Raw genomic sequence first — 12,726 nt, forward strand, 5'->3', positions numbered from 1 at the left:
TCAAAATTTAAATTGTGAACATTCTGTATCTAAATTGTGANAAAAAAAAAAAAAAAAAAACAAAGACACTTAAAAAAGTAACAAGGTAAAGGAGATAGAAAAAAAAACATCTATAAATTTATAATTTATCATTAAATGTAAAGAATTAAGTAGGGAAAACCTCTAGAATGTCGCCCACATTGACAACAAAGGCATCAGGGTGGAACTCCACTGGGATCCAATTCCCATCCTCAGATTTGACCTGCAACCCATCAACGCCGTTAACCTGGTGGAGGATAGTGATCATGGTGGCATCGGAGTGCGGCGTAATCCCGGTCACCAGTTCCGGTTTAGGACACGGCGGATAATATGTCATCCTCATGGATTGCATCCCATCCTCAGCCATATCTTCCATTTCTCTCTTCCCAATCTTTGATGTTTGAGCAATAAACCCTAGAAGTGTTCTTGAAAGATCTTGCAATTGCAATATGTAAGCTTCTAGGGCCTCCCTATGTTTAATAAACACAAAACACCATGAAAGACATTTTGCATCATTCAAGAATCAAATTAAATAATCAAAATGGGATAGATGTTTGGTAAATAACTATTAGCTGATTGGGTTAATGGTTTGACTAGTTTATAGCACTAGCTGATTGTATAAAGATGTTTGATAAATAGCTGATTATGTAAAAATGACTTTCCCAAAAAACTGATTGACTGTATTGTGTTAATGGTTTGAGCAGCTTTTTGCATTTTAGCTTTTGTGTTAATAAGTTGTTATAAAAAAAACTAATTAATCAAGCACTTATATTGACTGTTTAACAAGTCAAACAACTAATAGTGATCAAATAAGTTAAAATTAGCTGATAAGTTAATTATGTTACAAATAGGGCAAAAAACTTTGTCATAATGTCATCATGAAAATTTTCCAGGTACTAGATAGGTGCAACTATATGTACTATTTGCATTGATTTAGGTTATATCTAATACTGTAAGAAAAGTTTTCACCAATCATGCATACTTTATATGTATATATGTATATATCATGCTTCCTTCTAAAGGGTTAGAAACTTTATTTATCACTTCTTTCCCTTTCTTTAATTTTTGCTTTCTTTTAACAACTACGGAGTATTTTATAATATAGTTAAAACTCATCCAACATAATTGTCAATATTAGAAGATCAAGGGCTCTGAAACATGAAAAAATACATTGGATGACATTTTGGTAATTATCTCAAGTTTTAAGTACACCCGACAACACTCTCAAATAAAATATCTACAGATGTAATTTTCTTGCGTGTGGTTTACATATTATTGGATGTATTTGTAATTTTCCAAAGTGAACTACTTGTAGAGTTAAAACACTAAAGTGCACTTGGATATTATTGTAGGGTGCTCATCATTTTCACTTAATAAATGTTTAAATACTTGATCCACTATATATATATTTATGGATTGCTGATTCTAGTTAATTACCTGAGTGATGAAGGGAGCTTAGGAAGTAGATGAGGCTTCCTTTTGTGAATAGGGTTGGTGATCATATAAAACCTATCAGCCCAGTCAACTTTTTGATCATCAGAGAAGACAATGGTTTGGCCATAGCCTTCAGCTTCACCAGGCCTGAATTTGTATAGCATTTTCTCTTCCAGGGGAAGGCTGTAAAATTCTTCAATTCCATTCTTTAATTTTGCCAGGACTGAAGGGTTGACTCCATGATTCACTAGCTGTAAATTGATGAAGAGATATATAATTATACTGTATCTCTATTCATATGCCATAAAATCTTGGATAATTTGAGAGGAAAAACAAAAAACAAACCTGAAATATGCCCCAATCTTTGCAAGCTGAGTGTAGCTTTTGTAGCCCAAGATCCTTGGTTTCTTCCATGAGTAAAGCTTGGAGATCAATGGTGGGGATTGATGGGTTGGACTTAGAAGAGGAAATTGTGGGTTCTTGATTAACACAAATATAGCGATTTGGAATGGTAAGCATAGGCACTTTGGCAAGTTCTTGAAGGCTTAGTGAACTCTCTTTCATGGCTAGCTGTGATGATAGAGATGAGGCCATTGAATATTTTTACCTAAACGTGTATATGCATGAGGCTTCCATATGCATAAGAAGGTATTTATAAGGAAGCCCCATCAATAAATGATGTAGAAGCATTTTATGCATGAAAAATGTTATTCACATTATTCTTTTTTTTTCTTTTTTTTTTTTTGAAAAATTTCTATATTAAGGATCAAATAGATTATGTTAGATTCGATCTCTAACATGTTGTGTGGTTGGTTTTGTTCATAAAAGCTGGAATCAAGCCGCCCACACCTTAGTCAAGATGGAGGTGGCTTGTGATAGACGTCATAGTTGGTTTGATGTAGCCCGGAGGATGTTATTTCGATGATTGCTTAATATATATTACTCCTCCCTTCAGAAAAGACTATTAAACTATAAAGGAAACTGTAATTAGGTCATCCATTACAAAAATAATGATAATAATAATGCAAAGAAATGCTCTTTATCTCCTTTCTAATTGTAGTAATTTTTTTTTGAGTTGCATGACCAATTGTAGTTTCATATATAATTTGATGGTTTATTTGATACTTATTCAACTTTTTACTAATTTTTATTTATCTAATATTTTTATTCAATCTTTGATTTTCAAATAGGAGTAATATCAAAGTAATTATTTTCGCTGTTTTCTAATATTTCATTTTGCAAGAAAATGAAGAATTTCTTCAAGTGGTTAGCTCGAACTCAGCTCCTCATTACTCTCTAACCTAGTATACATCATTCCTAAAAAGAAAATAAAAGTTGTATTTTATATATTCATTTGTTTAGTAATGAATTGGCTTGACCAAGAGTTAATCAGATAAAATATTTTATAAAAAAAAAAAAAAAAAAAAAAAAAACTCAATCTGTCTCATTCACATGACATGTTTATAAAAGAAAAAATATTTTATCAAATCAATTCTTTCTTCTTTGCTGATTTTCTTGACTAATTTTTATTATGTGTAAATTTAATTTTTGCCCTTAATAATACTTTTAATGTAGTTTCTAAATATATAAATTTTATATATTAATATTAGACTTAATATTATGAAAAAATTGAATTAAAAAATATCTCTAATCAAGTCTTGTTAGATGAATCAGACACATAAAATGGAATGGAAGGAGTAGTTAATTAAATATAAGTTGGAAAGTAGTGGATATTAAAATTTTAATTTTAAGATGAAATGTATCACGATTTCTTATCGATGAAGTCATAATCATTTTATATTTAAAATTTTCATTGACAAGTAAATATTTTTTGCATGTACTAATAAATAAATAAAAACTTAAACACAAAATTGAATTGGTCAAATGTAGATTAATTTAAAAGATCGCGATCACATTAAAAATAGTATTACACTGGACATGCTATAATGGTATACATTTCTTAGCCTTAAAAATCCTAAAACTTGTGATTCCATAATCCATTTAGGAACCCGTTACAATCAGCCAAGATCCCACAATTACACAGAATCATAACAAAAAGTACATTTTTAATATATATTATATTAAAAGTACGTTATTCGTGTAATGAATGTACATTATATAAAATAATGTATTTTCAGTATTCAAATAATGTACTTTCCATGAATATTATGTACATTTTTAATATACTAAAAGTACATTATTTGTGTATTAAATGTACATTATTTGATAGTATGGTCCACACAACTCTGTAGATCATGGTTCATACAATAATGATTGACAATTATCTACACATTTTCCATGGTGATGCCTGCCAAATTTTTAAATTTAAATTTAATTATAATTAATATTACAAAGTTAATAAGTGTATAGTAAAATAATTTGGATAGTTTTGTCAAAAAAGAATAATTTAGATAGTTTAAATTGTTAAGCAAAATAATAATTAATGTCAAAAACTTGTATAAGACAGTCTCACGGATCCTTGTCATCTGTGAGATGGGTTGATTCAAGATCAAATGTGATATTTATACGATAAAATGTAACATAATAAGGAATAAATTTTTTGTTACTTATATAAGAAAATATAATACTTTTGAAGTAAAATATAATACTTTTACATTTTAATTAAAAGTATTACATTTTCCATTATAAGTAATAAATATTTGCCAACATTACGTATAAGAGAAAATGTAATACTTTTGATGAAAAATATAATACTTTTACACGAAAAAAGACAAAAGAAAAAAATAGTTGGGGTTTTCAAGAACAAAAAAAAAACATATAAAGTAGTATTTTGGCCGGGATTAAATTGACTCTAACCTTAAATTTTAATGTCCATAAAGAATTTGAAGTGAAAATTGTCCATACGATTGGTTATACTACATGACAAACCATTAGACCCATTTTGATCTATTTAGTCCTTTGTTAGTTATAATTTGGTGTAATTGATTCTTGAATGTTAATATATCATTGTGATCGTTAAAAAAAAAATAGTGGAGTCCACTAACAGTTGTCGATCACCATCCAATGCAAGAAAAACAGCACGACAAGATAACTTCATCAGTTCCAAATTAAAACAGATTAAATATGTCGAGTAATAATGAAATCCAATATAATCTATTCTGAATATCGTACACTTGTTCCAAATGGCTACTTTTAAAGTTTATTTAAATTGTTGAAAACAATTATTGTATGGTTGGACGTGCAAATTAGTCCGCGAATCCAAGTCCACTTTGCAAGATAGACTCACGTCTAAAATACACAATTTACATATTGAATATTTACAATTTATATACTGAATGCTCAAAATTTAAATTGTGAACATTCTGTATCTAAATTGTGACGGATCCATCTTACAAAATGGATCTCGGTCTATGATATAACTGATGGTGGTTAGCTGCTCTAGTGGTGGCCTACCACTTTGGCTCCGACAAGTTGGCATGAAGTTGAGGTTTGGTTGGTGTCTGCAGTTACTGAAATTGTTTTGTCGGCGTATAGGTCTACTCCCCAATTATTGTCGGCATATCGATAGATAAGGGGCAAGGGCGGTGTGCCACCCATTGTGTGTGTGTGTTTTTTTCTTAAACCATGTGTTGGTTTGCGAAAGATGTGTTATCTGACATATTTAAATTTTTGTGAGTTTTATAAAATTTATTTTGTTTCAATGGATATATAAATTTAGAGCAATATATTTAATTTAATGCATTAATTAAATGATATGTTTCCAAATCTCTCTAAGTAATTATTATTTTAATACAAAAATATTATATGTGGTAGATTGGAAATCACTTTCTTTTGAAATATTCTACCTTGACTTTTGAAAATCACGTTCTTTTGGAATTTTCAATCTTGAAGTACACTCGAACTTGAAAAATAAAACATGCTTATTCGTGGTATTAAAACGATAAGATTAAAGAAACATTACGGCCTTGTTAGTCAAACGACTCAAACCGCATGTATTGTGTTAAAACACATGGCAAATTAAATTAACAACTAAACTTTATTGTCAAGGATAGACTTTCTTGCACCCCCAACCCTCATCTTTTATTTTCAAGAGATAGACTTTTTCACAAATTAAACATGATTAAAAAATCGCTAGGCACTCCTCGCCTCCTCGGGCGCTCGGTGAGTGCCTAGGACGCCTAGACGGGGATTAATCGGCGTCTAGGCACCAGTGTATTTTTTTATTTTATTTTTTATTTTTTTAAATATTTGTCTAAGTATTTTTAATTTTTTAAAGACTAATAAATATAAATTATATAATACTTTAATAGTTAATACTAAAATATTAAATATTAACCTTAAAAATATCTAGAGTTTGTACAATTTAGGGTTACTTCACTCAAAACGATGTTGTTTTGAGTGAAATAACCCATTAAAATAGAAGAACAATAGTTAATTTGCCGATTAGGTGGCCTAGTCAGTGCCTAGGAGGTCTAGTCGGCACCTAGGAGACATAGGCGGTCAGCACCATATATAAGCGGTTTAGGCGGTGCTTAGGCGGCCTAGGTGGTCACCTAGTCGGCCAACCGCCTAAACCACCATTTAAGGTGATACGCTAGGCGGTCGACCGACGTCTAGCGCCTAGGCGGGGATTAATCGGCGCCTAGGCGAGATTTTTGCAACACTGAAATTAAATTATTAGTTGTTATGCCATGGACCCGGAAAGGTGGACCCAAGTCCATGTTCACAATTTTAGAATTCCGTATTCACACTTTTTGAACTCTATGTTTATGATTTTTTGAATTCTATGTTCACAATTACAGAATTCTATGTTCACAATTGCATAACTCTATGTTCACAATTTCCTAAACTCTATGTTTATAAATCCAGAACTCTATGTTCACAATTTCATAACTCTATATTCAATAGTTGAACACAACTTTTTAATCTATATAACAAAATTGTGAATATAGAGTTCAAAAATTGTGAATATTGAGTCATGTAATTTTGTATATTAAGATTAAGATTTAAAATTGTGAACATAGAATTTTAAAATTGTGAACATGGACCAGGATCCACCTTGCAAGGTGGACCTGGGTCTATAGCATAATTTACCTTAAACTATATGGTGGACTAGCTAAGGTTTATCGTGGGCATTATGGACTCTAGTTCAAATCATTTACATATAATTGACATATTATGTATTTTTAGAATTTATTACCGAAATGGCCCCTCGACTATTGTGAAATTACCAATTTGGTCATTGACAATTTTTCTTGCCCAATTAGGTCCCTCAACTTTGAAAATTTAACCAATTTAGTCCTCCATTTATTTTACCGTTTGATTTCCGTTAAATCGGGACCAAATTGGTAATTTCATTATAGTCAAGGGACAATTTCAGTCAAAATTAATTACTGAAATGGTCCCTTGACTATAGCAAAATTACCAATTTAGTCCCAATTTAACGGTTGTTTAACACCAAAATAAACGGAGGATCAAATTGGTTAAAATTTTCAAAGTCGAGGGACCTAATTGGGCAAGAAAAATTGTCGATGACCAAATTGGTAATTTCGCAATAGTCGAGGGACCATTTTGGTAATAAACTCGTATTTTTATTACATTAAAAATGAACTTCAAGCCTTCCCGAGATGTAAAAATGCTTTCCCAATAGTAGTTGAAGATCCCAAAAGTGTCTTGAAACATTGCTTGAAGTCTAGAAACGAAAAGTCTCTCAAAAGGGTTAAAAACACAGCTTAAAACGATTTTTCGATAGTCAACACACCCGTGACATACATGGCCATGTCCCTGGGCATGTTGATTTATGTTCATGTTTTTCTTCATGTTTTGGACCAAATCTTTAAAAGCTTTGAACACAAAAGTTGTAGAGGGCTATCTCAGCTTTCTAGGGAAACTTGAATCGCCTCAATTTGATTTCGTATGAGAGAGATATGACAAAAATACTCTCAACATGTTTCAAGGTGGTATCCCTAGGCGTGCCAAATTCTTCGTGCCAAATTATATAGCTTTCTTCCACATGGTTAAACCAATCCTTGATGAGTTCTCTTGCCAATTCCGAGTAGTCTCTCAATGTAAGCCGCAGCCATTTCAATGAGGCAACATTCATTATACAAGAGAGAGTAAAACCATAGTATGTGCCTGCCAACTTCGTTCCATAGAACAAAGCTTACCAAATCAATAAATAGGAAAGAACTGGCAAAACGAAACTAACAAACTTATAAGTTTTAAACAAAGGAATCAAATGATGTAAATTACAGGCCCGCCTACGTGGGTGGGTAGGGGGCCTTCCCCCAAACACCTCACCCAACCCAGAAAATTTAAGAAATATTTATGTATATATTATTACATTAAGAATAAAAGTTCTCTTTGGGCCTCCCTTCATTTTTTTTAAAAAATTCTATGTATATATATTAAATAAGCCCAAATTAAAACATATGTTGAAGTCCAAATTTACTAAATAAAAAAGAAATAAATCAAGTAATTATTGTGTATTTTTATAATGTTTTTACACTTTTAGGATATACATCTGTTAATTCAAAAGATTAGTTTTGAAATTGGAAAAATTAATGTTAATATTTATTCTTTTATTCCTGATTTTCAGTTTTGTTTCATCCCTCAAATTTTGAAAAATTAAGTTAATTAGTAAAATGAATATCAATTAGTTATGTAAAAAAATTGTTGCTAAAAAATAATTGACAACTTTTAGTTGATAAAAGAGTGAAAAACAAGATTATGATTGTATATACTTTGTGTTATGTGAAAATTTATGTAATAATGATTGGTATCGATGTCAATCGTTACCTAAAGTATCATTAAAACTTATTATCGTTAATACATAATATAATTATGTATAGTATATATAATGATATATATCATGTATAATCAATACTCTTGTTGATTGACATTGTAATACTTTGCAGTACTTTCCACCTCTAGACAAAAATTTTCTGGCTCCGCCCTGATAAGATGATAATGATATTTTGACAATAAACACATCCTACCAAAATCTAACATTTTATTTGTTCAAGATAGACTATCATTTTATGTTAAAGCTTCAATACAATACAAAATATACATATATATCACCCACCATCAAGAAGGTACTACATTGTAACAGAGTCAATAGTATTAAAAAAAAAAAAAAAACAATACAGTCCTATATTTCTTCACGTGCAAGAACTAGCGAACGCATCCGAACAGCAGGAAGCTAAGACATATTCACAGATCGATTATTTCTTGAAATTGAAACTTCAAATTAAACCACATAAACAAGATGCTAATAATCCTTAAACAAATTTAGTTACGTTGTCACCTTTGGTATCCTCATTCGATCAAGAACGGACTTGCCATCGAGTTTGCGAGAGAAGAATTCTTTCACATATTCCTCCATTTTCAACCTCTTGAAAGCTGGTGGATTTTGGTCGTTTGTTAAGCAGGGTGAGGGTCCAATCTCGGCCTCCACCTTTGGGTTAAAAAACATGGCAATGGAGATCCTTTCTTTAATCGAATTCACCAGCGCTCTATGCTCAACACTTTTATATAAACCGTTGGTGAATATCTGCACATGTGAAAGAAATTATATCTAAAATTAAAGAAAAGTTTAAAATATTTATACATGAAATTAAAGTACTCGTCTTTATAATCATTTTGCATATTTGATAACTAATTTATCAAACATTTTTCTATATACAACTAATATTAGCAGTTGATTAATACCATTAACAAAATTAACTATCTGTTAATTGCCGAACATTTGTTTAATAAGTCCAATGTAGTTGTGTAGTTATATTGAGTGTATATTGTCTAATAATACTATAGTTATGTTGTAATGAAACTATAGTGTATATAAAATGAAACTGAATAAAAGTTTCATATATTTGAGTGTATACTGTCCAATGAAATTATAGTTATATCGAAATGATATTGTAGTTGTGTTGTAATGAAACTACAGTGTATATAAAATGAAACTGAAAATCAGTTTCACATATTTGGGTGTATGTTGTCCAATGAATCATAGTTGAATTAGAATTAGAATTTAATAGTATTGTAATAGACTACAGTATGTATAAAATAAAATTCAATAATGTGTCTCACTATAATAAGACTATTGTATATATAATGCTGAATGAAACTATAGTTGGAACAAAATGAAATTGTTATACAAGTAGAGCTACCTACGCGGAACGAGCGCCGCTTCTTTTTATTAAAAGAAACGGCACCGTTTTGGATCATGATCCACAGCATAATTTGAGTGATAAACGTATCTAAGTCTAAATGAAAAAAAAAAAAAAATCTTACATATTTTTAAAGGGCTATGGGTTAGGATGAGTCAAGTTTTTTATTGTTTGGCACAGTTCGACTAAATCTATATTTTAACCGGACTAGCTTAGTCTAAGTATAATAATCAAATAGATTACAGACCAAAAAATATTTCTTTATAAAATATTTGCTATTAGTAGCCAAATCTTTAAAAATCCAAAAAATCACTTCACATAGTCATTTTCTAGATTGTGTAAACCTACCCTTAATTGAAGACTTGCCTATTCGAAAGCTGAAAAGTGCATGCGCAAACAATAGATCAATAAATTAATGATATAACAAAAAAAAAATAGTAAATAAGTATAGAAAACCTCTAGAATGTCTCCAATATTGACAACAAAGGCATCAGGGTGGAACTCCACCGGGGACCAATTCCCATCGTCAGATTTGACCTGCAACCCATCAACACCGTTAACCTGGTGGAGGATAGTGATCAAGGTGGCATCGGAGTGCGGCGTAAGCCCCGTCACCAGCTCCGGTTTAGGACACGGCGGATAATAAGTCATCCTCATGGATTGCATCCCATCCTCTGCCATATCTTCCATTTCTCTCTTCCCAATCTTTGATGTTTGAGCAATAAACCCTAGAAGTGTTCTTGAAAGATCTTGCAATTGCAAGATGTAAGCTTCTAGGGCCTCCCTATGTTAAATATAAACAAAATAAAACAATTTAAAAAAAAAATCTTGAAGACTTTTTTTTTTTTTTTAACATCAATTAGCTATTCAAGAATCAAAATAAACAAAATTTATAGATTTAAAATATATATATATATATATATATATATATATATATATATATATATATAATTTGGATCAAATAAGAATATTGCTACAAGAGAGAACTAGTATAAATCAATCAGAGTTATCAATTTGGGATGATCTAACAGTTTTAAAATAAAGAGGAAAAAATACAGTATCATTTTCATAAATAACTCAAATTTTAAAGTAAAATTATTAATGCTATACTACTGTATAGTTCAAATACCGACCCCATAAAGTCCCTTCGTCATATGTATTAGTGCAATACCATAAAGTCCATTCGTCATATGTATTTGCGCAGGGATTGATTGACTTTATAGTTTTGCTATAAGTGTTGATAGTTGTATTTTAAAGTTCAAACTATTTATAAAAATGTCATCACATTTTCAACCGATATACTTTGTAACATTGCTTAGTTGCAATTTATAATGTTACTAGTTGCACTTTAAATTTTGAGTTATTTATAAAAATATCACAACAGTTGGTTTCTCTAATTGTTCCAAATTGGTTAAATCTTTCCACATGAACAACTCTAATTGGTTTTAATTTTCTCTAGCAAAGTAGTTTTCACAGGAGTTTGTTATACATACATACATGCATAAATAGAAGTTTGAATAAATATATCATGTATATTTACCTAAAATACGGTGTGCTTAAGTTTTTTTTTTTTTTTTAATATCTAAAAATGTTTATATTCATGCGTATTTAGTTCAAAATCATGCAAGTTTTTACCAAAGTAATGTGATTTCAATCAAAATGATGCAGGCATATCCCAAGCTTATATATGCATGATTTTTTTTTTTTTTTACATATATACAAAAATGTTACCACCATTTACATTTAAACTTATGCAAATTTTTCAAAACAATGTTGTTGTGCTTTAAATTATGTTGTTTTCTGTTAAACAATGATGCAATAAAATTTTTACATACTTCTTAGTTGAATTAAAGACAAATTATAATTTTCGTCCATAAGTTATAAGATAATTGTAATTTGTCCTTAAATGTTAAACGTACTAACTTTTTGGCTATAATTTATCATTGACGTTACACTTTTTTATCATTTATTAACTTTTAGTGCTCACTTTTCGTCCCTAAGTTATACTAAAGTTACAAATTTCAATTTGTCCCTAATGTTTTGTTAGTAAAGGAACGAAAACTGCAACGCTGATAACTTATAGACGAAAAGTGAGCATGACCAACAATTAAGAACGGATTTTACAATTATCGTATAACTTAGGGACGAAAAGTATAATATTCCCTTGAATTAATTACCTGAGTGATGAAGGGAGCTTAGGAAGTAGATAAGGCTTCCTTCTGTAAATAGGGTTGGTGGTCATGTAAAACCTATCAGCCCAGTCAACTTTTTTATCATCACAGTAGACACTGCTTTGGCCATAGCCTTCAACTTCTCCAGGCCTGACTTTGTATAACAATTTTTCTTCTAATGGAAGGCTGTAAAATTCTTCAATTCCATTCCTAAGTTTCTCCAAGACTGAAGGGTTGACTCCATGATTCACTAGCTGTAATTAAATTGAAGTGATATATTATATATGTATATTGTATCTCTATTCTCATGCATGTATCACAAATGTAATTGATATATTAATTAATTTGTAAATTGAAAGCTTACCCCCCAAAAAAAAATGATAGAAAAAAAAAAAAAAAACCTGAAATATGCCCCAGTCTTTGCAAGCTGAGTGCAGCTTCTCTAGCCCTTGATCTTTGGTTTCTTCCATGAGTAAAGTTTGGAGATCAATGGTGGGGATTGATGGGTTGGAGTTAGAAGATGAAATTGTGGGTTCTTGATTAACACAAATATAGCGATTTGGGATGGCAAGTATAGGCACTTTGACTAGTTCTTGAAGGCTTAGGGAGCTCTCTTGCCATGCTAGTTGTGGTGGTGATGAAGCCATTGAGTTATTTTACTTAAATGTGAACATGGATGATGCTACTACATAGAAATAATAGTAAGTATTTATAAGCTAGCTAGGAAACCTCACCCATATACAACATCAATATTATCTATACAAATTTAATATTTTCATCTCCTAACTTTACCTTGAATGCTCAACTTTTGATGAGGTATTGAGGTGTGAATAAAACTTATTTATTTATGTATTGAATCCTTTGAATTGACAAAGCTTATCAGAGTTAATTTAGAAGGAAAATGTAACATTGTTCTACTTAAAATATTTTGAACAGAAAAGATTATAGAAAAAAAAAATGAAAAATATGCT

General features: G+C 30.4%; 2 protein-coding genes across 2 annotated transcripts; both read right to left on the bottom strand.

The window, feature by feature from the left end:
* Positions 1 to 145: 145 nt before the first annotated feature.
* Positions 146 to 2,049, bottom strand: LOC116032328 (codeine O-demethylase-like). Its single transcript, XM_031274830.1, has 3 exons — positions 1,798 to 2,049; positions 1,456 to 1,703; positions 146 to 488 (listed from the first exon to the last, which is right to left on the bottom strand). Exons 1-3 carry the CDS (start codon positions 2,044 to 2,046, stop codon positions 146 to 148), a joined length of 840 nt encoding a protein of 279 aa, XP_031130690.1. The 5' UTR covers positions 2,047 to 2,049.
* Positions 2,050 to 8,560: 6,511 nt separating this feature from the next.
* On the bottom strand, positions 8,561 to 12,402 carry LOC116032329 (protein SRG1-like). Its single transcript, XM_031274831.1, has 4 exons — positions 12,157 to 12,402; positions 11,762 to 12,009; positions 10,041 to 10,368; positions 8,561 to 8,968 (listed from the first exon to the last, which is right to left on the bottom strand). The coding sequence occupies exons 1-4, from the start codon at positions 12,400 to 12,402 to the stop codon at positions 8,711 to 8,713; spliced, it is 1,080 nt and encodes a 359-aa protein (XP_031130691.1). The 3' UTR covers positions 8,561 to 8,710.
* Positions 12,403 to 12,726: the final 324 nt, after the last annotated feature.

Source organism: Ipomoea triloba, chromosome 10, assembly GCF_003576645.1.
Source record: "Ipomoea triloba cultivar NCNSP0323 chromosome 10, ASM357664v1".
Taxonomy (NCBI): Eukaryota; Viridiplantae; Streptophyta; class Magnoliopsida; order Solanales; family Convolvulaceae; genus Ipomoea; species Ipomoea triloba.